Source organism: Orbicella faveolata, unplaced genomic scaffold (genome assembly GCF_042242905.1).
Source record: "Orbicella faveolata isolate gen_17 unplaced genomic scaffold, um_ofav_v1 contig_2, whole genome shotgun sequence".
NCBI lineage: Eukaryota > Metazoa > Cnidaria > Anthozoa > Scleractinia > Merulinidae > Orbicella > Orbicella faveolata.
In genome coordinates, this window is record NW_028301547.1 from 27,307,501 (window position 1) to 27,335,000 (window position 27,500).

At 37.2% G+C, this 27,500-nt stretch overlaps 5 protein-coding genes and 2 long non-coding RNA genes across 7 annotated transcripts in view; 4 read left to right on the plus strand and 3 right to left on the minus strand.

Annotated features, from left to right (window-relative positions):
• LOC149112662 (adenosine receptor A3-like) overlaps nucleotides 1-347 on the minus strand; it is a 1,381-nt gene extending 1,034 nt beyond the window's left edge. The window contains exon 1 of the mRNA XM_089289158.1: nucleotides 1-347. This exon is cut by the window's left edge and continues 1,034 nt beyond it. Within this exon, the coding sequence (XP_089145284.1) occupies nucleotides 1-73 (73 nt within the window). The 5' untranslated portion in view covers nucleotides 74-347.
• Nucleotides 348-3,473: 3,126 nt separating this feature from the next.
• LOC149112663 (uncharacterized) lies at nucleotides 3,474-4,875 on the minus strand. The gene is made up of 2 exons (XR_016207078.1): nucleotides 4,735-4,875; nucleotides 3,474-4,022 (listed from the first exon to the last, which is right to left on the minus strand). It is a non-coding gene; the product is annotated as an uncharacterized LOC149112663 (long non-coding RNA).
• Nucleotides 4,876-4,924: 49 nt separating this feature from the next.
• Nucleotides 4,925-8,366, plus strand: LOC149112664 (uncharacterized). Its single transcript, XR_016207080.1, has 2 exons — nucleotides 4,925-5,135; nucleotides 5,621-8,366. It is a non-coding gene; the product is annotated as an uncharacterized LOC149112664 (long non-coding RNA).
• A 466-nt stretch (nucleotides 8,367-8,832) lies between these two features.
• On the plus strand, nucleotides 8,833-10,936 carry LOC149112665 (uncharacterized). The gene has a single exon (XM_089289163.1). The coding sequence runs from the start codon at nucleotides 8,955-8,957 to the stop codon at nucleotides 9,723-9,725; it is 771 nt and encodes a 256-aa protein (XP_089145289.1). The 5' UTR covers nucleotides 8,833-8,954; the 3' UTR covers nucleotides 9,726-10,936.
• Nucleotides 10,937-12,439: 1,503 nt separating this feature from the next.
• Nucleotides 12,440-15,493, plus strand: LOC149112666 (small cysteine-rich protein 8-like). The gene is made up of 4 exons (XM_089289177.1): nucleotides 12,440-12,548; nucleotides 13,194-13,330; nucleotides 13,750-13,866; nucleotides 15,304-15,493. The coding sequence occupies exons 2-3, from the start codon at nucleotides 13,201-13,203 to the stop codon at nucleotides 13,863-13,865; spliced, it is 246 nt and encodes an 81-aa protein (XP_089145303.1). The 5' UTR covers nucleotides 12,440-12,548; nucleotides 13,194-13,200; the 3' UTR covers nucleotide 13,866; nucleotides 15,304-15,493.
• A 5,532-nt stretch (nucleotides 15,494-21,025) lies between these two features.
• Nucleotides 21,026-22,135, minus strand: LOC149112667 (uncharacterized). The gene has a single exon (XM_089289153.1). The coding sequence runs from the start codon at nucleotides 22,069-22,071 to the stop codon at nucleotides 21,202-21,204; it is 870 nt and encodes a 289-aa protein (XP_089145279.1). The 5' UTR covers nucleotides 22,072-22,135; the 3' UTR covers nucleotides 21,026-21,201.
• Nucleotides 22,136-22,256: 121 nt separating this feature from the next.
• Nucleotides 22,257-24,017, plus strand: LOC149112668 (zinc finger MYM-type protein 2-like). Its single transcript, XM_089289142.1, has 2 exons — nucleotides 22,257-22,989; nucleotides 23,075-24,017. The coding sequence occupies exons 1-2, from the start codon at nucleotides 22,577-22,579 to the stop codon at nucleotides 23,916-23,918; spliced, it is 1,257 nt and encodes a 418-aa protein (XP_089145268.1). The 5' UTR covers nucleotides 22,257-22,576; the 3' UTR covers nucleotides 23,919-24,017.
• Nucleotides 24,018-27,500: the final 3,483 nt, after the last annotated feature.

Consider the following 27,500-nt stretch of genomic DNA (forward strand, 5'->3'; position numbering starts at 1 on the left):
CGGTGTAGGCTGAGAAGGCGTTCAACACACAATTAACGATGAACGATGAGTAGAGTGGGCCAGCTTCATTCATTACACAGCTTGGACTTTGAAAAAGAGCACCGAGTTGTATTACAGTGAAGTTGAACTGAGCACGAAGCGGTTTGATCTGAAAAGGTGTAGACGGCTTGTTTAAGTGCTTTATTACTACTTCCCGTCTAGATCAATAAGTACACTAGATGATTTTTTTGACACTTTTGTTTTAATAAATGACTCATTTTCCGTTTTGCGCTTCACTTTTGCCAGAGAAACGAAAATACCTAGTGAAGTAAAACTCAATCTAAGGTACGTTTTAGTGGTTCATATGCCAAATTTGACGTTCTAATTTTGCATTTTTCATCAAAATGTCAGTTTAAAAAGGTGTTAAACTTGAATTTGAATTTCAATTGAATATAGAAAAATTGAAAAACAAGTTGAATTTCAATTTGAATTTGGACAACATAGAAAGGTGGGATTTGGACTCCATTTATTTTTCGAAATGGCCATAGTAAGTTGTGTAAAGTGCATTTAAAATTAATATCTATATCATTTAAAAACTGAAGACGATTTGTTTTGTTAACCGAAAAACAACTTAAAAGAAAACAGATGGCTTTTCCTGAACAAGCATTCTAATGATGGTTCAGATAGTGACTTGCTCCGCAAAAGACTTGGCACCTTTATTTCAATTAAGCGCAGAAAAGAACGATCTTTTAAGAAACACGTTTACGTTTTAAAAACCTTTTGATTATTTTTGTCTACTGCTCAAAGTCCTAACTTTTATCATAATATAAATTAACTGTTTTTGCTCATTAGCTTTCACGTGATATGTTTTTAGTGACAGCCCTCCTGTCCCGGTTTGCTTGAAAACAGGTTAGCTCCTTTGAATCCGGGGATTTAATAATATACCGAAAGACGCAAGACTGTGTTTGACCACATTTCCAAACACCGAAAAGAGAGTTGAAAAAACGACGCGCAATGAAGTATTTTTGACAAACTTCGAGGTGTTAGAAATTTGGTTTAACGCTGCCTTAAGTGTTTGATATAGCTTCTCAATCGAAATTAAATCTAAGTAGAAAACGGAGAAATAAAATTGCAAATTAGGTCAGATATCCAAATACGCCGTGGCCATGTTTTCCTCTCCCTTACCAAAACAGCTGTATTTTTAAACTGATTTTAAACTGTTTTGAACGGATTTTGACGATTTAAACAGTATTTTGAAGTCACTATAGGGTATTTTTGTGCTATTTTGTACAAAATTCAAAATTTTGCTTCTTGTTTGTAATGTATTTCAAGTATAGTTAAAACCTACTTCATGATATTGGAATGATTTTCACTCTGTTTTTAACGTAGTTTGAGCTCAAAACAGGGTTTAAATAGGGGATTTAAAATCTATTTTAATACTATGGCCACAAAAATTTCGTTCAAACAGTTTAAAAATTCTAGTTAAACCCTGTTTTGAAAGTTATGTTGGCAATGGCCGTAGGTTTAAAAAGTATTTTACAAATTTTCAGTGTTAAAATAGTCTTTAAATAGGATATTTAAAATGTAGTTGACATGCCAAGAACATAAAATATGTTTTAAATAGGAAGTTTAAAACCTATTTGAGATAGCAATTCATATTATAAGCTTTAAAATACAACCAAAACAGTCTGTTTTAAACATATTTTAAGTTTTAATCAGGCGAGTATACTATTTAAATAGTAGTTTTAAATAATGACAATAATGTCTATCTTAAAAACAGATTTTAAATACACTATTTTTGCACTATTTATAAATCTAGCCCAATGGAAATTTATAATTCAATCAACATAATTTGCATCCTCTTTTTGAAAACTGCTTTAGTGTGTAAGCTTTTAAGACTCTCTCAATATCAAAATCAATCAAAAATTTAGCCAAGCCAAAAACATGAATCTGTGGACAAACAAACCTTTTCGCAAAATAGCACTCTCTTGCCGCCCTGCATGTACATGTATTCCTGTCTTTCTTTTTTTTCGAAGTATCAAGCACTGTTTATAACCAAAATGGCAGGCAAAGACTGAACAACTCCAGGACTTCCCAGAGGAGTTTTTTGACAGACGTTAAAGTAAATCCCAGTCTTCTCTAAAAGGACATGGTCACAGATGCCATGTTTGTTCACAAGTGAGGTTCAGGTTGAGAGCATGTGCTAAGCCGCATGTACATGCACAATATATAAGTTCTATCAAAAGTGTCATCACTTTAAAAATTTACCAGGAGCAATCAAATCTCTGAACAACAGCAACTAATAACTCAAGGAAAATTGATCCAAGTAATTGGTTGACATTACTTATTACTGATTGGGGCTACTCCTAATGGCAAAACATGCCATCACTCACAAAGTAGACCAGAATTAAGATCTCACAATCAAATCACAAAAAAATCACATCTACTCAATATTAAAAAGAAAATTTCAAGGTACATGTAACTAGCTTGCAGTAATTAGCAAATTATTGATTGTGGTCAGTCATCATGTACGTGCTTCAAGATTACATAATTTACATACATGTAATTTTGGCAGAAAGTGTCCCACTCACAGTGTGCACGTGAAAGATCTCAAAACAAATCACAAGAAATGACAACCACTGAATATGAAAAAGAAAATTGCTTGTAGTAATCAGCCAGTTATTTATTTTGGTCCCTCATCATGGTATACATGCTTCAAGATCTTGCAAAAGTGCTGTCACTCACAAAGTACACCAAAATCAAGATCTCACAACCAAATTCCTTTTTTTTTGTTCTCTCAAACAATTCTTTTTTTCCTGTTTCCCATATGAGCAGTTACAGTTTTCCAGATTTGACAGTCATTTAATTTTGAAGTCAAAAGTGGTTTGAACTAATATTTGTGTACAACAGTTTAGTCATTATTGTTAACAATGTAGGAAATCCATTTTTTTTTGTCTAAACAGTTGTTAATGATAAAAGTTGTTGTTCCAGTCTGTTATGAGCAGACTTATGTTGAATTTAGTGGTTGGTTTCAATGACAGATGCTGTGACCAGGCTAATATTATGAGAGTCTGTGTTCTGATCTGTTAACAAGAGGCATTCACTACTAACATCACAGCAAGCTGGCAAAAAGCGCCGGTTCCACAATAACTGTGAATAATAATTATTATTGGATGAGGTTGAGCAAAATATCATGATTTGTCAGTGGCAAGCAGATCAATTATTTCCCGAAGCTGAAGGCTGAGGCAAATAATTGATCTGTGACCACCCAGTTTGGTTTCACATTTAAATCACTCTCTGACAGCTCAGCGAAGCGATCTGCCATTTAAATTATTTCACCTGAGAGCTTGGTTTCAATTACGCATGAGAGGAAAATTCAATATTATTTGCAGCAAACACATTTACACGGCACTATGCATGAGCAGATCATTATTTGTAGGCAGTTATTTACATGTCACTTGGTGGGCTCTCAGCCAATGAAAAGGAAGACAAAATGCACTGAATGATAAAAAGTTTTATTTTTCAGTTGTCAACAATAACATTTCAGAACACCTAGAGGCCTTTGCGCATTTGCTTGGATGCCATCTTGCAAACTAGAGCACAAGCTTCAAGATCTCGCGAACAACAACTACCGAACCAAGACTTGGAACATTTCATTATTAATTATGTACATGAATCAACTGCATTATCCACTTACCCATTCATTCATGTCCTAGTGGGCTATTCTGTAACTGGTTAAATTTACTCTGTTTCTTGAAAATGTTACAAGCAAAAGCGAATAAAGAACCCTCACTGGACCACATAAAAATGCCTTGGTGGTAAATCACACCGGTTCCGCAAATCTTTCCCAACTTAATTGTTTCATCTGCTTCAGTTTCTTGCAAAGAATGAAATACTTCAGCTACATGTAGTTTTCTGTGTTTTCATCCTTCTCTTATTACTTTGTCCTCTTGTCTTTCATTATTTTTTCTTCTTCTTGCCAGGTAATTTCTTCTTCCTGAACCTTGGTTGTGCTTAGCCATATTTTTTGGAAATATATCAACCTGCCACATAAATATAGTGCATTCATCTAATCAAAAATTTGTTGAATTTGAACCACACTGAATGCTTGTCTATCCCCCACTGAAGGTCAAAACTAACATGTGCATGGGGAGAAGTCCCTATCACTAGGCCCATCAACCATTTTCCAGAGCCCCTTTGTGTGAATATCATTTTTGCCAAGAAATCTACACCCATAATAGAGAAGAATGAAAATAATTAAAGTAAAATTAACGATAGAAACAATAGGACGAATACAGGTTGAGTGACACCTAAAGTCGCAACCAAAATGCAAGGATTCGACTGTCCATGGCAGGCTTGGATTTCATGTGTTATAGCATGCAATTACTCAATACATGAACGTGTGTACAACACATTCTTTCACGACAACAAAGTGCGATTCCATTCATTCGAATGTCCCAATTTTGTTCTTCGAGTGTTCGGACCCAATCGTTCGATTAAGTTCGATTGATTTCGGTAAAGTTCGTTTAATCGAACGTTCCATTTGGTACGTGATTAGTTACGTCTGGAGCAAAGCCATGCATCTAAGAGAAAGCTTCTTTTATGAATAAACATTTGGCGCATCCAACCAAGAAATCGCCAAGCATTACCCGCGTATGTCTCAATGTAAAATACCTGAGAATACGCTTGAAAAAGTTACGAGGGTTGTAAACAAAAAAATGAAGTTTAAGCAGATAAAATAAACAGATACCGTACCGTTAAAAATCCTGGGCTAAGAACTATATCCAATGTGGCGATCGATGCGATCCTCTTGCTTCGTTTTGGCGGTCGTAACTTTTGGCGCAAACGGATTTTCCGGTCGATTTTCCGCTGACCCGCCGGTGCAATACTCTGATGCGAGCATTTTTGTCAGCTGTGATTGCATGAAACATCATGTGAATGACCACGTGACTTGTTTCCATTTCAAAATTGCTGTGTAAAACGGAGGTTTCGTTCCAGTCGTTTAAAACCAGTGCAACAGTTCATTTGTTTGTTTTTTTACCTTTTACTGGACGAAAAGTTAAGGGACCGAACCGAATCATATGACTCGTGGGTGCAGCGACCATGATTTATCTTTCTGATAGACTTCAACTTGGTAATGTCTCAAGGAAATGGAGGTAAGCCGACCATCTTCTGTCGTGGTGTGTCTTTCATTCGAAAAGATGCATGCACATGTAAATACATGTAACATATCTGTAACCACATCAGCTGTTTTATCGAATTAGATGATTGCCTGTGAAACATAGATCTGAATTTTGAATTGTTCTTCGTCCAGTCTACATAATTAGGTACTGTTGTATATACATGTATGATCGGTTATATGGCAGTTATATGTTTGCAACTGTGTATGCCATTTTTGTGCAGCCGTAAATTACTCATCCACTGTGATCATTTTACTATCTTGACATGGCATAAACTGATCGATCTCTTCGTAGGGAAATTAAAGTGCGAGCTGTGGAAGTTGAATCAAACAGTTTGTTTTTCTTCAAGTGGAAAGGCAACTTTATAGACTTAACATGATAACAAAACATACATGGAGGCTAAAATATTAAACCCTGCAATAACTAAACAATGCAGTAAATAATTTTGTTTTTATTTTCAGCTTTGAGAAACAGGAGATGGAGAGTGGTGCTGCCCTGTTAGGGCCAAAGTCTCTGTGAGTTTGATAGGGGTCTTTCAACTGCCTTCTGGTTACAAAGTTATTGCTGCAATTCTGCAATCATTGGTAAATTTTTAAAGGAGGAAATGACTAAATTTAGGGTTAGAAAGGAAGCTATATGCAGCTACTACAGTCATGCCACATCAGTGAAAGTACAGTTGTTTCTTGTTGGAAATGAATGAACCTTACAACTTGATGGGATAATTTTTGTTAACTTGTAAATAATAATATTATCGATCATATATTACATACACTGCGGCTACAAAGTTTATTTCAAGGGGAACATGGTATGCATTAATTAATTCTTTCATGATTGAATACTGTGGTCTTTGTAAAACTTTACCTCAAATTGCACATGACCTTGACTTGTGACAGCTTGGGTTCCCTATAACTTACTGCAAGTGGTTTTGGTTTTTTAAGCTTCATCTTGCCAGGGCCAGAAAAAAAAAATGAAATCTAGCTGCCCAGTGGGCCAGTATATTTTAGTTTTCAGTTGGCTCCACTAAAATATTACTAATGCCCAATGGGCATGTAGGGTTCATGCCTTATCAACTACATCATTTACTAGTTGCTGTCTATATTCAGTGATAGACTATAACAAAATGAGTTTACTGGCACTATGAAACTAGGTGAAAGAAACTACCAACAGTGACAATTGTTGTGTCAGATACAAAGTATGCTTGGATTTTAAATTAATCCATGCTTTCAACTCACTGTTTTGCTCATCTTGCAGTCTTACGTTTTGAAATAGGCTTTGATTGGAAATTATCATTCACAAGATTATATGTACTGAGGCTAATTTTACTTGCCCACCTGACCAGACCTCCAAACTTCCATTTTCACTTGCCCAAGAGCAAAATTTACTTGCCCCAGGCAATGGGATGTGGTTTTTCCCTGCCCTGCTTGCTAAGACTACGAGTATTCCCTCTTTGGCTTAGGGCCTCTTCATATGAGCCCGGTCAACCAGCCTGGCCCGGTTACTGAGATCTCAGTCTTTGCGTCCAAGATCTCAGTGACCAGGATGAAAATTTTCCCATATGAACGCTCCAGCCCGGGTAACCAGGACGAAACTTTTTAGGCAAAATAGCTTCGCTTTTGCAACACAGCACTTGGCCAGTTACCTCGCTCATACGAAGAGGCCCTTAGTCTATGTATCATGTGTGACACAAAAGAAAATCAACATATTTTTCTCGCTGTTTTCATTTGCATCACACACAATAGACTAAGCGAAAGAGGCCGGGACTACTCATAGTCTGAATATCTGTAGGCCCAATAAGATGGTACAGCTTTAATTGCTACATGCACTTGTACATGTATATAAAACAAGTCCATGACTCAAAATCAAACCCACAACTTGCTTGCAACTGTAACATGGACCACATAAATGATGCAGGATTTAGTTGCAGCCTCAGACATTGCTCAGTGATGAAAGATGAACAAAACCTTTGCACAACATGATCATCACCTACTAAATTTACAAAAGTCACACATAATGAGTTGTACCCTCTAAATTGGCCTAAGGGTTCCCTTGATTAGAAGTGATTGATGCATGTACTGCATGTATGTTTACAATGTATATAGTTCCCATGTACAGACCAGGGTTGTCATTAATTTTTTAGTCACCTGTAGCCTTATTCTCCACACCCATAGCAAATTTGTTACTTTGTGGGTGATTTCTCTAAACAACAGGGAATTTCACCTGTAGCATCAAGGGAAAATCAAGCATACTCAGCCATAACAGGTGTTACGGCTTACAACCCTTAATGACAGCCCTGCAGACATAGCATACCAGTACAAGTAAATAACCTGTATTTAGTCTTAAAATGAGTGATATAGAAGATGTTTTATACTAAGTAATGGACCCTTAGCCTCAAGTTCTCAATTGGTATTGATACATGCATGTTCCTTTGACTCCTTTACATTGTTTGCAATTCTTCTTAACTAAGAAACTATGTACCACTGTTGATGGCCGTACACTCAAAAATGTTTTGGTTTTTAAAACTGTAGTAACTTTTAGCCTTTTATACATGTACAGTAGACAAAAAAAGTATTTATCGCAGGCTCAAGTGTTATTACAGCTTTTCATATACAGATACAGTAAGTGTAGAGCTACATACATTGATTATACAAGTAAAGAAAGAAGTAGAGCCAAGCAGCCCCATCAAGCTTGAGTTTGCCCTACACTTACTTGTAGCATGTCATGTGTTGTTCACAGCTAGAGCAAAGTTACATGTAAGTTTAAGACTTTTTTGGCACTATTGTTATGCTGTTTTGACACTATTTTTGAACTATTTTAATACTATTTTTATACTATTTTTACAGTATTTTCATACTGTTTTTATACTATTTTGTGCTATTTTTATGCTGTTTTATACTATATTACTGTATGCCATTTCTAGACTATTTTAAAGCTATTTTCATATATTTATATTGTATTTGATATATTTTTTTTCATGTATGATCCACTTTAATTTTTAAACTGTTTAAAGTACTATTGAAATATGTTTTGAGACAGTGGATTTCAATAGTGTTTTAAACAGGTTTTAACACCTTTAAAATCAGTCGAAAAATATGTTAAAAATATAATTTTGCACCTATTTTAAACCTATTTTGTACAAAATACTTTTAAAATTGTCATTTAAACTAGTTTAAAAATAGTCTTGCAGATTAAAAGCTGTTTTTAAAACGATTTGTGCCCTGTTTTTATTCCGACTGCTGTGTTCCTCGAGAGATTTTTAAAGTAGTTACAGACTATTTTAATTATATTTTTAAACTTAGCAAAGGATTTCGAGTTTTGGAATTTTAACTGTATTTTTAAAAGCTTTTCAAAATACATTTCAAACTTTGTTTCAATAGTGTTTTAAACAGGTTTAAACACCATTAAAAGCAGTCGAAAACTACGTTAAAAATACACTTTTCGCCCTGTTTTTAATCTACTTCATAAAATATGTTTAAAACAGTTTTTAAAAATAGTATTTAAATACATTTAAATACATAGCGAGGGCAAAAGCTCCTTTGCTTCTTTGATCAGTATTGAATATTCAGTGATATTAAAATACCAAAGATGGCATCCCCACAGCATTGGAGGTTTTCCTTCGCTTTGAAACGATACGAAGGTACTTAAAGCCAAAAAAAATTGGTAAAAAAGGAAAGGAATTAAATGGTTTTCACTGACTAAAAATATGGTTATCGGACGTTTCGGCCACTACTGTTGCCTTCTTCAGCAAAAGATGGAAAATGCAAATGTTAAACGGCGTCCTGCTAGAATATGAAATAGATGTGTGATAACCATTACCAACAAATTTTCGGTTGTCCGATGGGATCCCCAGTCAGCGCCATCTTGGCCAATCTCGTCATGGAACATGTCGAAGAAAAGGCTCTCTCATCGACCCCTAACCCTCGTAAATGGTGGTTTAGATACGTAGATGACAGCCACGTATGTGTTAAAAGAGAGCACGTAGATGAATTCCACTCACATCTCAATTCCATCAACCCTCATATCAAATTTACAATCGAGATAGAATCAGAAGGTTCCATTGCCTTTCTCTACACAAAAACAACCAGACAAGAAGATGGCTCGATCGCTGTGTCTGTTTACAGGAAAGCTACTAACACCGACCGTTACCTTGATTTCAAATCACACCACCATCCTCAGCATAAACACTCGGTCGTGCGCACTCTCATGGATCGCGCAAGGAACATTCCTTCCACGGAGGAGGAAGTTTCACGGGAAACTAAACGAGTAACGAAAGCCCTTGCCACTAATAACTACCCTGCAAATTTCATTCACAATGGCCGCCAACTGAGTAGACAACAAGAAACGAATGATACCGACCATCGTGGTTTTGTCATCCTCCCCTACGCCAAAGGTTTTTCCGAAAGAGTCGCAAACGTTCTTCGAGGTTTCAATGTCAAGGTCGCCCATAAACCTATTCGTACCATCTCGAACATACTCAAAAAACCTAAAGACAAGATCGAGAAAGAGGCTTCCAGAGGCATTGTTTACAAGATCAAATGTAAAGATTGTGACTGTGTTTATGTTGGTTAGTCATCACGCGCGTTAAAAACACGTATGAAAGAACACGCACAGGCTATAGCAACATTGGACGAAAACTCTTTATTGGCCAAACACCATATGCTCAACGGTCACCAAATAGATTTGGAGAACGTTGAAATTGTCGACAGATTATCAGTATGGAAACAAAGACTAATTCTTGAAGCTTGGCATTCCGTGCGAGACAGGAACGCTATAAACGAACACATAGCGCTACCGAACGTGTACAATGGCATTAAGAATTTTTACACTCATTAAGAATACTCTAGAGACATTTGCTCATTTAGTTTTATCACACATCTATTACATATTCTAGCAGGACGCCGTTTAACATTTGCATTTTCCATCTTTTGCTGAAGAAGGCAACAGTAGTGGCCGAAACGTCCGATAACCATGGTTTTAGCCAGTGACAACCATTTAATTCCTTTCCTTTTTTACCAATTTTTAACATGCCTGGCTACACACCGAACATTTTTAACTACTTAAAGCCAAATGTTACTTGATATATTGGCGCTCAAATAACAGCGTGTCTTCCACCAAGGTATTTTTAAAGTTACCTTTAATTTGCAAATTCTGACGTGAGAAAGAAAGACATGTTGAAACGAAAAGTATCCTCAGTTTCCTCTCGCCTTTTTTTTGCTGTCGCGTAAAACAAACCGCAAATTGATAATGATCGAGGCCTATCCTAAATTCATTTTGAGGATTCTTCAAAAGGTTTGTTTACCGATTGATTTTAGGAAGGCGTGACGCCTAACAGATTTAAGGGAGTTCACAATGTGGATCTTTCTGAAATGTTTCTCCTTGGTTTTGAAAACAGGAACTGTTTATTCGGGTCACAAGAACCACCAGGTAGTGCAGTTGGACTCGGGCCTGTTATATTTATTCTCTATTATTGGTGTGTGAACGCGATGTGCCTGTCAGTCTTGTTCAGTCGAGGAAATGCGTCAGAGGTTAGCGAATCAAACCGAGTTAATTTTAAACCGTGCTGGTGTCTATTTGGTACTGTATATGACAAGGAAATGCAGGTTATGACACAACTTTGCCGCTATCTGATCCACGATGGGTCACGAAAGACAAGAAAGGAGACTTGTAGATGTTTCCATGTTAGGATTGTCAGCGTTCTCTTACGCTCAAAGTTTTCCTCTGTATCGACAGATTAGAAAATGCAGATTAGTATGCCCTGGGTTTTTGCTTTACCATCCTAGTTTTACATCCCTGTTTTACATTAAAAGTTTGGAAAATTAGCGTCTGTACGCAATTACTTTTCATTTTATGAAAACGTGCCTCCGCTCTCTGAAAAACTAATATAATGTACAAACATTGCTCTTGCTAATGTGACAGATAACCTATTGTTACAGTGTCTTCTATGCGCGGAAAATTTTAATTTAAGCTGTTATTGACAACCATTTGTGGGTTTTTGAAGAATACAAGATTGCATATAGGTGAGCCGAAAACCTAAATTAAAATATAGAATGAACGCAATTGACTTGCTATGAAGATTGAAATTGTCTTGTGGTGGTTCATGAAAAAACCGGCTATAAAAATTGGGAACGAAACACCTCACAGCAAAAAGTTACAAGATGCAAAAATCAGGAAAGGTCAATTTCATTCCATTGTACATTGCTTCCAAGAAACACACCATTCTAATATGGAAAGTGGTCATTTTAGGTCATCAGTTAGGTATATCTTGTTTCGCGTTGGAGCTATTCACTGATTAAGCGTTAAACGAACACACAGGATTATCGCTCAATGTCTTTCTAACGTCAGAATCCGCAAATAAAGATAATTAAATACCTTGGTGCATGATACGTTGTTATTCTGTGGTGAAACAGAACTTACTGTCACAGGGGCGGATCCGGGATTTTTCATAGGAGAGGTGCACCACTAAGAAATGGCGTAACTGACTGGTGAGGTAAACAAATTTTAAAAGCGTACACGAAGAAGAAGGCTTCATCTCTGGGAGGGGTGGGGGGGGGGTGTGCACCCCCTGCAACCTCCCCCTAGTTCCGCCAGTGTCAAGTGATGCTGTTTTCCAAAGGCCAATCAGATCATGCCAGTTTTCAATTTCAATCAATCAGTCAATCAATCAATCAATCAATCAATCAAGCAAGCAAGCAATCAAGCAATCAATCAATCATTCGATCGATCCTTTGCTCTCTCGATCCATCAATCAATCTTTTGTACGTTTGAAACTGGTTATTATCACCAAACAATGACGACAGTTAAGCGCAATTTCGATACCATTTTAAGTCTCATGTTTAATCAATAGAATTTCAGCACTGAAAAGTTATACCCTTAGTAACGCATCACAAACTTGCCAAGCCAACCCTACAAAGTAGCCGTTTGTCTTCTTTTGTTTAAAATCTGGGTCTTTGTCCGTAATTTTTTCGCTCAACATTAGCCTTGAACTTGACTTTGGGAACGCAAAAACGTTTGATAGTCGGGGCACTCTTCCTGGTTGGTCTTACGTTTCTCAAAACTCCTCTTATCATGATATTTCTAGTTTTTCTCGTTCGGCCAAAATGTTTCATTAAGTAAATGTTTGAAGCCTACCCTAGGCGAATGCAGTTGGGCATGCGCTCTTTGCAAGCTTAACAGGTGCACGCAAGTCCCAGCAGTTGTGACATGAGCTTCAATAAAACTGTTTTCCAATTGACAGCTGTCCAGCTCAAACTAATTTGTTTCATGTTTAGGACTTCTTGAAAGGAGACAAAGTCGCAGATAACGATCAGTTGTACGCAGAGAGCTAACCTGAAGGTTTCGCGGAAGGCTGACTTCAAAGGAGGATATCTAAAGAGAAGATTCTAACGCAATAAGGTTTGGTGTTTGTAGATTTAACATTGTTAGCAGCTGGGTGTTATCATGATATTTGCCTGTGATTCCATAAACCTAGCCCAGGCAACTGGAAGAAATAGTTTCCTGTTGAAAGTCCTTCCTTCTTTCGTTTCATGGAAAAATAAGGTCGTTAGGCTTAGAATATTTTAGATGGCTGGATGGGAATCAAACCATTTACTGGTAAACTCAATATTTAAAACCTCCGTAGAAAATGTTTTAGTGTTAAAGCTTTTTCACCCTTGTTGGTTGGTGATAAAAACTCTAGAGCAATGCAGGGCGACGATATACGAACTTATTTTATGAGGCGAGTCTGTATAACTGAAAGAAAGACAGAAAACATAGGCAAACAAACATAAAACGCTATGGCAGATGAGAAGAAAATTCCAGTCGCCTTTCTACGTAGTTGTAAAAACTTGTAACCGTAGTTTAATTTAAGCAATTTGTTGTAGCAGTTCGCATTTAGTTGCTTCATTTCATGTTAAATAAAGCCTTTGAACGACAGAAATGAGCTTTTAAAAATATACTCCTGTCCTAGTATATTTCTTTCTTCTTTCTGAGTGCTACTTTGAGGACTTCGAGCGAGTAGCAACTCTTTTTACAAAGAATACGGCTGTTTGTTTGTTGCAGGAAGAGTATGGCTGCCAAGTTTCATTTGTGTCTGTTGTTGATTATTTTGGGCACCGTTGCCGTGCAGGGTGGACGCCACCCAGGGAACCGACACAGGAACGCCATGCCTGCTCCATTCTTACGACAAATGGTCGGAAGTAAGTCACTGTAGTTGTTCCTCGGATAATATATTTCTGAGTATTTTATGGACCCAAAAATTAAAAATGATAAGTTTTTTCTCTTTCTCCTGATTCTTTCGAAATAGTTTAACTGGCCTTCCTGAGGAAATTAAGAAATTTAAAGTCAACTTTGCGGACATATATTTTTGCTTCGCAACTGCAACTTGAGAAATGGAAGTTATGCGGAATGTCAAAAGATATACACCTAAAAGACACACCAGGAACATTACATGAAGACGATATATCACCGTCAATGTATGGAAAACACGACCCTTATCACGATCAAAAAAGCTACTTAGGTTATCTGAGCTGAAATCAATTTTTTTTTTCAGGTTTTGTTTGTGTTATGGCTCTTTTCTTTCATGACTCATACGAGAGCAATGTTTTCTTGTTCACAGCGGATTGTGCTTCGATCAATGGCAAGTGCGTGCCATTAAATGAATATTGCCCGAACGGAGAATGCCATTTGCAGTCGTGTCCGGGTTACCAGGAAAAATGCTGCTGTCCGGTATAAGGTATGGATTTGACCCATGAACTGATATATCGTATTTTACTAACTTGAAATAAACAAAAAAAATTCAAAAGTGCTAGTGAAAGCAAAGAAATATCAACTGGCAATTTTGATGTCTTGACATGAAATTCAGCATCTATCATCAGGGGCAACCAACGGATCGTTTCGGTAAATTATCTGTTTGGAAGGCCTTTAATCCCCTCTGATTTTCTTAAGAGGATTGTCACCTCGAACTTTCGTGATATGAGAAATTTGATGTCTGTTGTTTTCGGATTGTTAAAAATGTCGTTTTGGGTACCGAAAATAGGTCAGCTATCATTTCCGGAAGGCGATAAGACCTAAGGTTTTCGGGAAATGGACAACAAAGCCCTAATAAATTCGAGAATACTCAGGTTTCCCTAGAATAACCGAACAGATAAAATTTTTTTAGCGCAACCTAAAATTAACCTACAGAGCTTTAAAAGTGCTCCAGATAGCCTAAAACAGCGTTTAAAAGAGTTTGAGAGAAAACGGTCGTTGGATGCCCCTGTATCATTATAATCCTGTATTTTCTTCCCAAATTACTAGCGTGTTGTGTTATGCTTTGTAGAATCTTTTTATCCTTTTCACTTGTGTATTTGATGGCATAAGTTTGGACCCAAGAAGACTTTAACATTACATTCAATCCACAGGAGCTGTTGGTAATTTTAAATGTCATGATTTAAAATGACTGCGGCGGTAATATTGTAATAATAGTTTTGAATAGTTTTAATCAGTATTTAATTTGTGATTTTACCTGATGAATTGTGATATTAGCGTTGTTTAGTTGTTAGGTTTTCATTAGTTATTAGGTGGAATACCTGTAAACTAGCTCTCAAGCTAAGCGTATACGTTAAATAAAGCATTCATTCATTCATTATTCACGCCATTTATGCCCGTACAGGGGTAAATACAGTGGTTTCCCAAGGGAAACAAAAATTGGTTCGAAAAATCGGATAGTTCGAGAAATCGGAGGTAAAATTACAGTGTTTGACTGAGTAGAGGGAAATGACTTTTGTTTCGAGTTATCGGGAGGTTCGGAAAAATGAGGGTTTGAGAAATCGGGGTTCCAGTGTATATATAATCCATCAAATACTTTCGCTCGCACGCGATTGATCTAAGCGCCTCACGTGACTGAATATGCCCCGGCTAAAACTAGGGAATATCCGAGTGATATTTCCCAATTTTAAAACTGCGCGTATTGCGATACTAGCCTGATAATAATAGAACAGCCTCCATTTATCGCGAAAATATGCTCGGATATTTTACCATATCTATTCCTCAAAGCTCACAGTTTTCCTCGAGCGACGCTCTCGGGAAGCTGTCCGCTTCTCGGACAATGCGAGCATATTTTCCCGCCAAATGGAAACTATGAGTTGTTTATATACCCTGTTAAAATTAAGTCAATTTTTTCCTTTTTCAGACAACTGAAATGACGTCTGTCTCCATGATTGAAATGATGGTCTTAACTCAGTTACAATGAAATGATTAGCTGACAACATAAATGCGGAAGTAATTGGTTAAATGTGGGAATTCTTAAGCCAGGACTTGCTTGTAAGCACCTGATTAAAAATAATTTTAGACGGGGATAAATAAAGGCTGATCATTCAAAAGGTTTGTTCTGTCTCCACCCTTTTATCGTTTTTCTGTCTCGATAAAGAATAACACAACCTCAAAATTATACTTATTTCCACGTGGCTCAATGCCCTTTGATGGAAGACTAGAGAAAATCAAATAAAAGGAAAATAGCCCATGCCCACAAATGATGAAAGCTTCTACACTATGACGACAAATGGAATTACAAACTTGCAAGAACTGAGATAAATGTACATACCATTGTCTCTACAAAATACTTCAAGTCAGCATGGCGCCTTTTTACATTTGTGAAGCTCTACAAGGCCAGCTCCATAAAATGTTTCGCCTCCCATCGCCCTCTGCCTTGTAATACCTCCTGATATCAGTAACAAAGATAAATAGCCAAGAATCTACAGGTCACACATTGTGCGAAATTTTAAGGTGGCTCTTAACTCCCTGGCACAATGTTTTAAAACTAAAACGTTGCATCTTATCATGCAAATGAAAATTAGATGATAAATAATGGGGCTCACTGAGCTCGTTTTTGATTTATTAGCAGCTACAGCTAAAGTAAAAGTTTTTTTAAGCTGGCCATACTGTTTCTACGGTAACTTATTGTAACTGTTACAATGAGGTTAACTAATATTCCAGGAATAGTTTCGGTTTTTGCCAGAATGTACATTCAGTGCAGAGTAATGCAATTTAATACATTGTTCATTATTTTTACTCTTGACACCAAACAATGCCCGATAAATGTCTCTTAAAAATTCACTTGCAGAAGCATTTTCAAATAATTTTCTCAAACTCATCAATAACTCATCAGGTTTAAACAATGTAAATCATAAATGTAATGGTGTTTGGATATCTGATCTTATTTGGCATAGATATTGTAATTTTAAGCCGTATTTTTATCCTTAGTTTTAGTTTCAATTGAGAAGATAGGTGTACTTGTGTATATAGTGTGTCAAACACTGAAGACCACATTCCATCACATTTTCAACACATCAAATTTTGTCAAAAATTCTCAGCTGTGTGTTATATTTTAAACATCCTTCTCCATATTTGGAAATGTGGTTAAACACGGTCTTTCATGCTTGATGTATTACATCATTGTAACTACAATTGTTGTTTGTTACAGTTTTAAAGAAGTCAGAGCAGAGGTTTGACATTTTTTATAATTTAACTTCGAGGATTTGCATGGGATACCCCTTTCATTTGGGAGATACACTTTGGTCCGCATTGAAAAGCTTAAAAACCTATTATATTTGCAATCGTCTTGCTCACAAACATGAACTGGTGTGACCCATTTTTACAAGTGTGACCTATTTTTCCAAATATCATTCTTTTTTCTCTTTTTTGCAATTTTGCTCAAGCACGTCTCACAAAAAGCCGTGTATCACTTAGCCTGCTAACCCAGTCGTATTTTCGCCGAAAAACATCTCTAGCTTCGATCGCTTGAAATTCTGCATTTCATTGTCATCCAGGATCTTTCTTTGTACCACTCTTGAAACCATTCCGAACAGAGTAGAAACAACAACTGTGCCTTTCTTTCTGGAATATTGAAACCACGATGACCATGATGGATACACGAACCCGCCATTTGTATCAGACAGTTAAAAAAAAATTAACTTCTGCGATGTCAGCTTTGAAAAATGGAAACGAATCACTTTCGATGAACTCTCGTGGTTTATGACACCATTCGCTCGACAAGGCGAATCAAATTTGGCTCGAATCTAGCGACGGTCCGCGAATTTGATCGATAGAGGCGAACAGAACGTGGATTTTCCGCCATGCTCTAGTTCGCGCCACCGGTTCTTTGATCGAATTTCGCGCGATGCATATACAGCGAAGCCTCTGGTTGTAATATTAACTATTTTAACGTTTTTTAACCAGGCTATATATGGTTAGTGATCTGGTTTACCGTATTAAATTATCCTGTCAAATGCTAAACGGGTCATACACCACAAACACCCACAAATTGTGCGGTAATGACAGATATGTAATCTGATTAGCACAAGCACCATGACGTCACGGGAAATTAGAACCCACGTCCTGTTGGGTATTTCATAGTCTCCTCCGCAGCCGTTTTTTGGGATGTCACGCAACAGAAGCGTTGCGTGACATCCAAAAAAGCGGCTGCGGAGGAGACTAGGTATTTCAAAATCTCATGAATCTCGTCATGTTACCTTCACAGTTTGCATTTCATTAAATCGTTTCTAGAGTCGTTACTTATTATATTCAGTGGTTATCAACTCATGTAGAGCCAAGTAGTCTTAAGATGTCTTGGAATAAGTAAATTGAATATCGTTATTTAAATTATCCGTTCACTTGCCGTGCGTTCAGCCGTTAGAACGGATACCTTAAGGAACGTTTTCGCGTGAGAGGTCACATATTCGTCGATACATTTTTGCGGTTGAATCGGCGGAGTTCCTCTTTTAATGACGCTTTTAGGGTCGAGAAAGTGAAATTGGTGATGTACTTACTTCTTTTTACGTGACGCGTGATTGGGGAAAAAATCCTTCGTGATACGTGATTTTATAGAAAAATTCAGCGTGATGCGTGATTGGTACCCCACCTTTGACACCTTCTTACAAGAGAAAATGTAGATGGTTTTTCTGAGCAAGCATTTTAATGACGCTCAGATGGTGAAATGTTTCGTAAATAGCGCTAACAAATAACAAATAAACTTCGCCACCGTAATTTCAATTAAGCATGCACAAAATTAGCTTGCTGATACGTTTGATTCTTTTAATCTACTGCTTAACTACTAATCTGTATCGTAACCAAAGTAACGTTTTCTACAAGACAAAGTATATGTTTCGAGAACAGCACGTAACGAGTAAAGTTCCTTGTTAGTTAAATTAAGTATTTCCGTGTCAGGTTTCTTTTACAGCCTCATGATCAGCCTGGCCATGCATTTGAATATTAACTGCTTTAATAGAGTTTTACGGATGACGACAGAAGGTTGGACTAAGAAATGGTCGATTAGTTCATTCCAGTAAGTTTGAGTTCGTATGCGTTCTTCATTAGTACGAGTGCACATATGAAGTAATAACTAACTAAATAAAAGAATGAATGAGGAACAAATAAATAAATAAATATACAAATAAATAAATAAATAAATAAATAAATAAATTCCCTGTAGCAATTGGGGCGTTACACATTAGAATTAACTTCGGACGTTCTTTTTCGTATTTTCCATGCCAGCATATTTGTAAGAGGCGCAACTGCAATAAAAACGTTTGATTGACCTATTAACAAAAAGAAAAAATAGCTTTGAACTGTTTTACTGGAAGATCGCCGGTTTAGTTGCTCGTCTATGCGTCGATGAATTCAACCCTTCAACATCCCCCCTGGCAAGGCCCCGGGCAACCCCCGGGCATTTGAACTTTTGAAGATTGGCTCGTTCAAATTCCCGCGCCCCTGGGCCAACTTGCGCTCAAATGCCCTGCTCAAGTGTAGGCGTGCAAGCTACTTAGCGAGGATATTTCAGGCACTCCTGTTGACCCCACGAGAAATTAAATCGCAATTTTGATTGTAGATTTACTTTTGAACAATTTTCAATTGAAGGATTTCTTGTGTGATCAACTAATGTGGTAAAATTTAGCCAAGTCGCGTATTTACAGTTTTGGGCGCCGCTGTTGGGTTTTTCCCTTGCAAGCGTCATTCCAGGGTGTGAAAGGTTATGATAGTAGGCCAGTAGACGCGTTTAACAACTGAATACAATACCTTAGAATGAATTATATTTAATATTTCTTGAGAGAGGTGGTTGTACATTTTACAGCGTTTGTTCAGTCACTCTTCAATAGCAGTTCATACTCTACCTGCTCTGCGGAGGACAACTATTTCTTGAAAAAGGCAAGATCAGCGACCGTGATTTTCTACCCATTGACCAGCAACTGATTTGACTATTCAGGCTTTAAAACCTAAAAATCACACAGCTCTCGGCATCTCAGCCATTCGCTAACGAAAGCGAACTTTTAAGGAGAAGGTCACTCCAAAGAGCTTACTTTTTTGTCTCCACCTATAGCAAGTAAACATTGGCTTTTTCCACTTACCGAAGTTTCAGCCTGTAAAGTGCCTGCCATCCTGAATTTGATCCTTACCTGGCTGGGTTGGGGAATTTGAAACTTGCCTTGGTGGGGCTGGGTGGGGTGAGTGCGGTCCTATGTGCCACATGGCACGAAGGGGACAGTTAGTTGGTGGGGTGGGGAATTTGAACCGGAAGTGTCAAGTCTTTTCAGCGGAATACACGTGGTTGTTCCAGGTATGGAGAAGAAACATCTCTATACCTGGAAAAACAGTGTATCATAAAGGCTTTTGTTCTTGGGCCATCGTAGTTTAACGAGGAATAAAACACAAATAGCGGTGTTAAACATATTAAACTTACGCATTTTAATAGCTTGACGTTTCGTATGCTACGCAACATACATTTTCAAAAGTGGAATAAAGAACGTTACAATTTTTGAAAACTATATATGAAATGCAAATAAGGGGTCTGGAAACGAGATTAAGAAACATCTGTTTCTTAACAGTAAAACAATAAAAGCCTAAGCTTATTAATAAAGTATCAGCTTCTCACTGCTGACGTTTACATTAAGAGCCGGCTTAAGTTCTTGGATGAGCAAAGTTTCTTTCCAGACCCCTTATTTACATTTCATATATAGTTTTCAAAAATTGTAACGTTCTTTATTCCACTTTTGAAAATGTATGTTGCGTAGCATACGAAACGTCAAGTTATTAAAATGCGTAAGTTTAATATGTTTATCACCGCTATTTGTGTTTTATCCCTCGTAAAACAGTGTATACTTGTCACTTCCGGTTCAAATTCCACATCCCCCCAGACAAGTTTCAAAATCCCCATCCCCCTCAGTCAAAGTCCAAATTCTCCACCCCAGGAAGGCCTTGTGTGTCAAATTCCCTACTCTCCAGGCACAGACAAAAGTCAAATACCCGTGGATTGTCTAGGGGGCGGTAGGTGGGGGATGAGATGCGTGCTGAACTACGCGCATTCTAAATGAGCTGAAACGGTCAAATGTTCCGCAATTATTTTAGCCTTTGCAGCAGGCTATAGTTATTTCAATTTGTGCGAAAAAATACTTGATGAATTGAATTATTTATAAATAATAAAACAATTTATTTTTGTGACAGCAGTACATGCCTCATTAAACGTAAGGATGTTTTGTGCTTGTTTGTTTCTACGCGTCATGTCAATTAGTCGCGGAAGAGTGCATTTGAAAATAAACTGCTTTGGGTAAAGCTGCTTGGAGGAAACCAAAGTTTTGACTAAAATATGCGGAATAATGGCGTTATTGCCGTATTCTTTTCTAATTTACAAGAGAACTGGGGTTTTAATAAACACAATGTGATTTTGAAAGGTCTCCCAGTGCTGTCTGTTTCTGCGCACGAAAATTTCTCCGAAACTGCCGGAGATGCCTACCCCTCTGCCCTAAACCTCGAACCACAATATTTCTAAAACAAGTTTTCTTTTTACAACAGATATAATTTATTTTGTCACGAATACACTTCGAAAAACGAAGTAAAATAACGGATGAGCCAAGTAGTTATTCTGACATAAAAACGTTAATATTTTATATTTTCCATCATTTATATTAACAGACTAAAGTTTACCGGATGTACACGAATTAAGCTAAAATAATTACTAAAAATTAGTTTCTTGGTCGCGATAAACTGTTAGTTGTACTGACATTTCTAAAGTTATCTTTATAACAGAACTGACTCGTAACTACAAGTTTGCTGGGGTTTTTCTCGGAAATATATTTCGCAGTACGTCTATCATAGCGTGTCGAATGTGTCTCATCTTCAAGCAGTAAATAACAGGATTCAGAGAGGAATTAAGAAATACCAGGGTCATGGAGTAAAAATACAGACCAGTTAAAGCGGTACTTGGCAGAGATATCAGATGGGCAACTGCAACGCAATACCCTGGCAAATTACAAACTAAAAACACGAGAAATACGTAGAATGTGTTGACAGCAGATTTTCTCTGCCTCGCAGCACTTTCAGTATTCTGGACGTTCTGAGCTACTTGTGCTTGTTGTTCTTGAATTTGGTGCCTATGATGTTTTACAGTGAAATAAATGCTGCAATAAACAACTGCTGTAATTATGAAGCAAAACCCTGAAAGAGTAACGACAACCATGATAGCGAGTTTGTTAGAACTCACCATCAAAATAAATGGAAAAGAAACACATAAAACCCAAATTAATATTACCGCAGCTGCAACACGCTTGTGAGTCACAAGTTCCTGATATCTGAGATGAAGATGAACGGCCAGGAATCTGTCCACACTTATGGCCACAACACCAAAGAACGAGGCATTAACAAACAAAACTGCGATGATGTTAAACGCGGTTCTGGTGGAATTAGTAGGATTTACCATCAGAGCGATGAACAAAGGTTGAACAAGTAAACCAACACCAAGATCAGAAACAGCGAGACTCAGCAGCAATTCTTTTAAAGGCTTTGGTAACGACGAAGTTTTTCTCATGGTGTGGATTGTTAAAATGTTCAACATGATGGCGGTGTAGGCTGAAAAGGCGTTGAACACACAGTTGACGATGTACGATGAGTAGAGTGGGTCAGTTTCATTCATTATACAGCTTGAACTTTGAAAAAGAAGAGCACTGAGTGATGGTACAGTGAAGTTGTGCCGTAGGCTGAGTTTTGCACGAGATCACGTTTTGATCTTAACACGTAAAGCTGGTCTAAGTCTTTTATTACTACTTGCCCTCTAGAAGTGGTGAATTAGGGGTTCTAAACTGGCATCTGTTCTGATGTAATAGATCAAAAACGAGTGCGAGTTTTTCATCAGGGGTTCCAAACACCGAGAAACAGATGAAAGCACGACGCCGAAGGCGGAGTGCTTTTATTGTTTCGAGGTGTTTGGAACCCGTGATGAAAAACGAAGCACGAGTTTTTGAGCTGGCTTCTCAAAGTAGCATGAGAATTTTTTTCGAAGAATAGGTAATTAGTAGGCGTGCTCAATAGGCTATTGTCTGTTTTTTATTCATATGGTAAATGAAATGAATCTTTTATATGCGGCCATGTGGGCAAGTTTTAAAGGTTGAATTTTTAATAAATTAACATTATGCCGCGTGATGGAGATCGAGTGGAGATCAGAACGTTTTCGAGGTCCAAAAACCTCTTCTCAAGAAAATGTTTTGGTGAATGATGCTGTTCCAGTTTCAACTAAGTATAAAAACAAGTGGGCTGTGAACATTTTTGCCGAATGGCAGAGGTTGAGAGAGGTTAAAGTTCCGGTATTAGATTGTGGCGGTCTCTTCAAGGACTACGATTTACACAATGTTACCGCTGTGAGTGTAGGTATTGCTGGAATGGACGCTCTGTCGCTGAACTATTGGTTGTCAAAATTTGTGATGGAGGTAGCTAAAAAGTCCGGTGAAAGATACCCTCCGAAGTCTGTTTATGGTATCATTTGTGCCCTCAAGCGTTATTTGGAGGAGAAAAATGGATCAGAAGCTTTGAATCCTCTGGACGCTAGTGACAAAAGGTACTTGACAACTTTTAGAGCGAATTGGTTAGTAATTTAAAATGCACTGTTTCAGGACTTTAATTTTGTGTGTTATTTTTTGAAGGTTTGTCCTTTTCCGACGTTGCTTAGATGCCGAGATGAAGAATGGCGTTCGAGAAGGGCTTCACATTAAGTGTAAGAAAGAGGAAAAGGAGTTTGTGAGCGAGCAAGAAGAAGCAGTATTCTGGCAAAAGAAATTGCTGGGAACTACATCAGCTAAGTCGTTATTGAACACGATCTATTTCTACAACGGAAAAGTTTTTGGGTTGCGGGGGGGAGATCACAGAAATATTGTTGTAAACAACTTTGAAATTGGTCCAAATTTTATTAAGTTTGAAGAAAATGCCTCTAAAACTTATCATGGAGGTCTTTGTGATCTAAAGTATGTGCCGCGAGTGGTCAAGCACGTTTGTCATTCTATTGAGGAAAAGCACGAGCCGTGCCTTGTTGAGATATTCAGATTGTATGTAGGGTTAGTTGAGACTCATGCAAAGGAAGTTACTGCATTTTACTTTAAGCCATCAAAAACTAGGTTCGCATTCGATAAAGCGCCCGTAGGCATCAACAGCTTGAACAAGATTTTGCCTGACATGTGCGACGCGGCAGGCTTTAAACGCAAAACCGCTCACAGTTTGCGCGTTACTTGTGTTTCCTCCCTGTTCAATTCTGGGGTTGAAGAAAAATTGATTCGCGAAAGGTCGGGGCATCGTTCTAATGCATTGTTGCAGTACGAAAAGCCTACAGAAGAAAATGTGTCTAAAGTTTCAAAGATCCTAGGTCCAAGTGTTGTTAGTACAACTACATGTTTTACCACAGAAAAACAGGATCAATCTTTAACGGATGTTGTTTTCCAGAAAGGAAAATTCAAAAACTGTACAATTAATGTAACGATGTCTAAGAAGGAATAATATGTTGCTGTATTGTTGTTGTAAGCAATGATTTAAGCGGGAAAAATGCTGTATTTAGAATTATAATTAAGACTGATTAAAATTCAAGTTTCTTGATCAGTGTCTTGATCAGTTTTTGAACTAATCTACCGTGTCTTGATCGGTATGTTCATTGGGTATCAACATACATGCACCTGACCCAATTGATGCGAGCTGATTGGGTCATCAGCTCATGAATAATTAATGAGTTTGAGAAGTAAAGATAAACGTCAGTTTAAAAATGTGTTGAGTTTGCATTCGCGAAACAACATATATCACGACTGTATCTTTTTTTTTCTCCTTTCTGAAATCGGATTCACTAAGTTTGTTTTCCCCTAGCGCAGACTGTGTGATTTTATAAGATGACGAGCTGGTTTTAAATACTACTTTCAGGTAGAACTGATGAATATAGGTACGAAACTGGCATCTGTTTTCATGTAAAAATACATTCCAGTTCAAATTAAGCGAATGTTTTGACATTTTTGTTTAAATTATTTAATGACTTCAGTAGTTTTCGTTTTGGGCATTACTATTGACAGGAATGCGAAGATATCAAGTAAAATGATAAATAATACTTAACACAAGGTATATTTTTTATGCGTTAAAATACAGAACTTGACAGTCGAATTTTGCATTTTCCATAAAAATGTCAGTCAGTAAAAGGTGTTTTATTTTTGAATTTGCGTAACAACTTATGTCACGATTCTAGCTTTCCTTTTCTTATTTCTAAAATCGCACTCACCAAACTTTCTTTCCCTAAGGTAGGAAAATATTTTTGTACATGGTTGCATTTCTCATTTTCCATAAACATGAAAGATGGAAAGAAATATATTGAATTTCAATTTGAACTTGTATAATTACGAAGAGGTGGGATTCGAACTCGAATTCGTTTTTCCAAAATGTCCATATTTTTATGTGGACAGAAAACAGAGGTATTTTCTGACGACGCATTCTAATGACGCTCAGATACTGACGTTCTCCACAAATTAACTTCGCCACCGTTATTCCAATTAAGCGGATTTTTATGCTTGCCCTACCGACTTTTCTTCCTTCTGCGATTTTGTTTTACCCAAAATAAGGGGGGGGGGGGGAGGGGGGTCCCCGGGCCCCTCCCCTAGATCCGCCACTGCATATAATATATGTCCGCGGAAAAATATCCGGGCATATTTTCGCGCAAGATGGAGGCTATTGTGTTTGTTATCCTTCTAATCTTTCGCTACACGCGCAGTTCTAAAAAATTGGGGACTATCACTCGGAAATTCCCCAGTTTTAGTTGGGGCATATGATTAGTTTTAGTTGGGGGATATTCAGTCACCAATCGCGAGCGAGCTAAAATATTTCATGGATTATAAATAAACAATAGCTTCCGTTTGCCGCGAAAATATGCTCGGATAATTGTCTGCGGACATAATCTGTTCCGTGAAACGAACAGTTTTCCGAGAGCGTAGCTCGAGTTAAACCGTGAGCTTTGAGGAACAGATAGACAAATATTCGAGCATATTTTCGCGCCAAATGGAGGTTATTGTGTTTATTATCCTTCAAATATTTTTCGCAATACGCGGAGTTTGAAAAATTGGGAAATATCACTCGGATATTCCCCAGTTTTGGCTGGGGCATATTCAGTCATGTTTACAGTGCTAAATGGTGAATTTTATTTGAGGAAAAAATAGGATTTCGCGGCTTTCAACTTTGAACCAAAAAAATCTCACAAAAGCGTGATGGATGAAATGTATTCTTTTTTATTCCAACTACGTGTTTGAATTAACAAAGTATCTTTCTCGAAGCTGGACTGAATTTTAATTAGGTATGTAACTGTGCATCAGCACCTCCGAACATTTTTCTGTTCGTCACTGTGTTGTAATGTAATGGTGGAAAGTCATTTACCTCGATGCGCTGCCTTCAGTTAAGATCCCATGATCAGTCCTGTCTTATACTAGTATTAGCTTGTTATTTAGTTGTTTGCCCTCCATGGAATATTCGTCGTTTAGTGGTTTAACAGAACAATTCTGTGAAAGAAGTTGTGCTCGACACTGTTCAGTTAAGACCAGTTAAGTTCACGTTTTTCTGTATGAGCTGTGAGCTTTTCCTTTGACCCGATTGATATGTTTCGGTGCCAACATCCCACGGTTCATTTCCGGAATAAATGAATGACTGTCTGCTTGAATAAAGGAGTCTCTAAAATACGTCTCTAAAATGTTTTGAAATATAAAACTGATAACCGGCGGTAATGGTGAAAGAATTAATGAATGGAAGTCTCTAGATTATTAGTGATTATTGAAACGAAAATACAATGATGTCAAAGACATATTGTCGTGTTTTTCACATCTTCTCTTGTTTTCACCCATAACTACTTCTGGTCATGGGGATGAACTTTCGAGATAAATTTGGGTTTAGTTTTCTACGACTGCTTCGTCTTTTTAACGACGATAGTAAGAGTTTTCACAATTCCTCAACGAGAAAAAATCATTTCATGTTGAAGACGCACTAACGTGGAGATGCCTACTCCACTACCTTAAATATGAAAACAAAATATTTCCAAAACACATTTTCTTTTTTCAACAGATATATGTTATTTGCTTACGAATGCACTGGAAGAAGCGAAGTAAGATAAAGATAACCTAGGAGTTATTTTGACGTTAAAAAGACTGGATATTTTATATTTTTACATCACTTATGAACTGACTAAAGTCTGCCGGATGTACATGAGCTATGCTGTATCAAAAACGCTAAACTGGTGAAAATTAGTTTGTTGGTTGAGACAAACTGTTCGTTGTAATAACATTTTTAAAGTTATTTTTACAACAGAACTGTCAAGTAACTACACGTCTGCTTGGGTTTGTCTTGGAAATATATTTCGCAGTACGTCTATCATAGCGTGTCGAATGTGTCTCATCTTCAAGCAGTAAATAACAGGATTCAGAGAGGAATTAAGAAATACCAGGGTCATGGAGTAAAAATACAGACCAGTTAAAGCGGTACTTGGCAGAGATATCAGATGGGCAACTGCAACGCAATACCCTGGCAAATTACAAACTAAAAACACGAGAAATACGTAGAATGTGTTGACAGCAGATTTTCTCTGCCTCGCAGCACTTTCAGTATTCTGGACGTTCTGAGCTACTTGTGCTTGGACAGATGAATACGTATACCAGATGATTTTTTGACATTTTTGTTTGAATATTAAAGTGACTTAATTTTCTTTATGAGCGACACTATTGCCAGAGAAACCAAAATACCTAGTAAAATAGAAGTTAATCTAAGGTACGTTTTAGACGTTCAGATGCAAAAGCTGACATTCTAATTTTGCATTTTTGATTAAAATGTCAGTTAAAAAAAGGTGTTACACTTAATTTTGAATTTCAATGGAAAATTGAACAATTTAAAAAAAGTTCAATTTCAATTTGAATTTGCATACCATAGAAAGGCGGGATTCGGACTCCATTTAGTTTTCGAAATGGCCATAGTAAATTGTGTAAATTACATTTAAAAGTAGTATATATCTATTATTTAAAACTGCAGACGATTTGTTTTGTTAACCGAAAAACAACTTAAAAGAAAACAGAT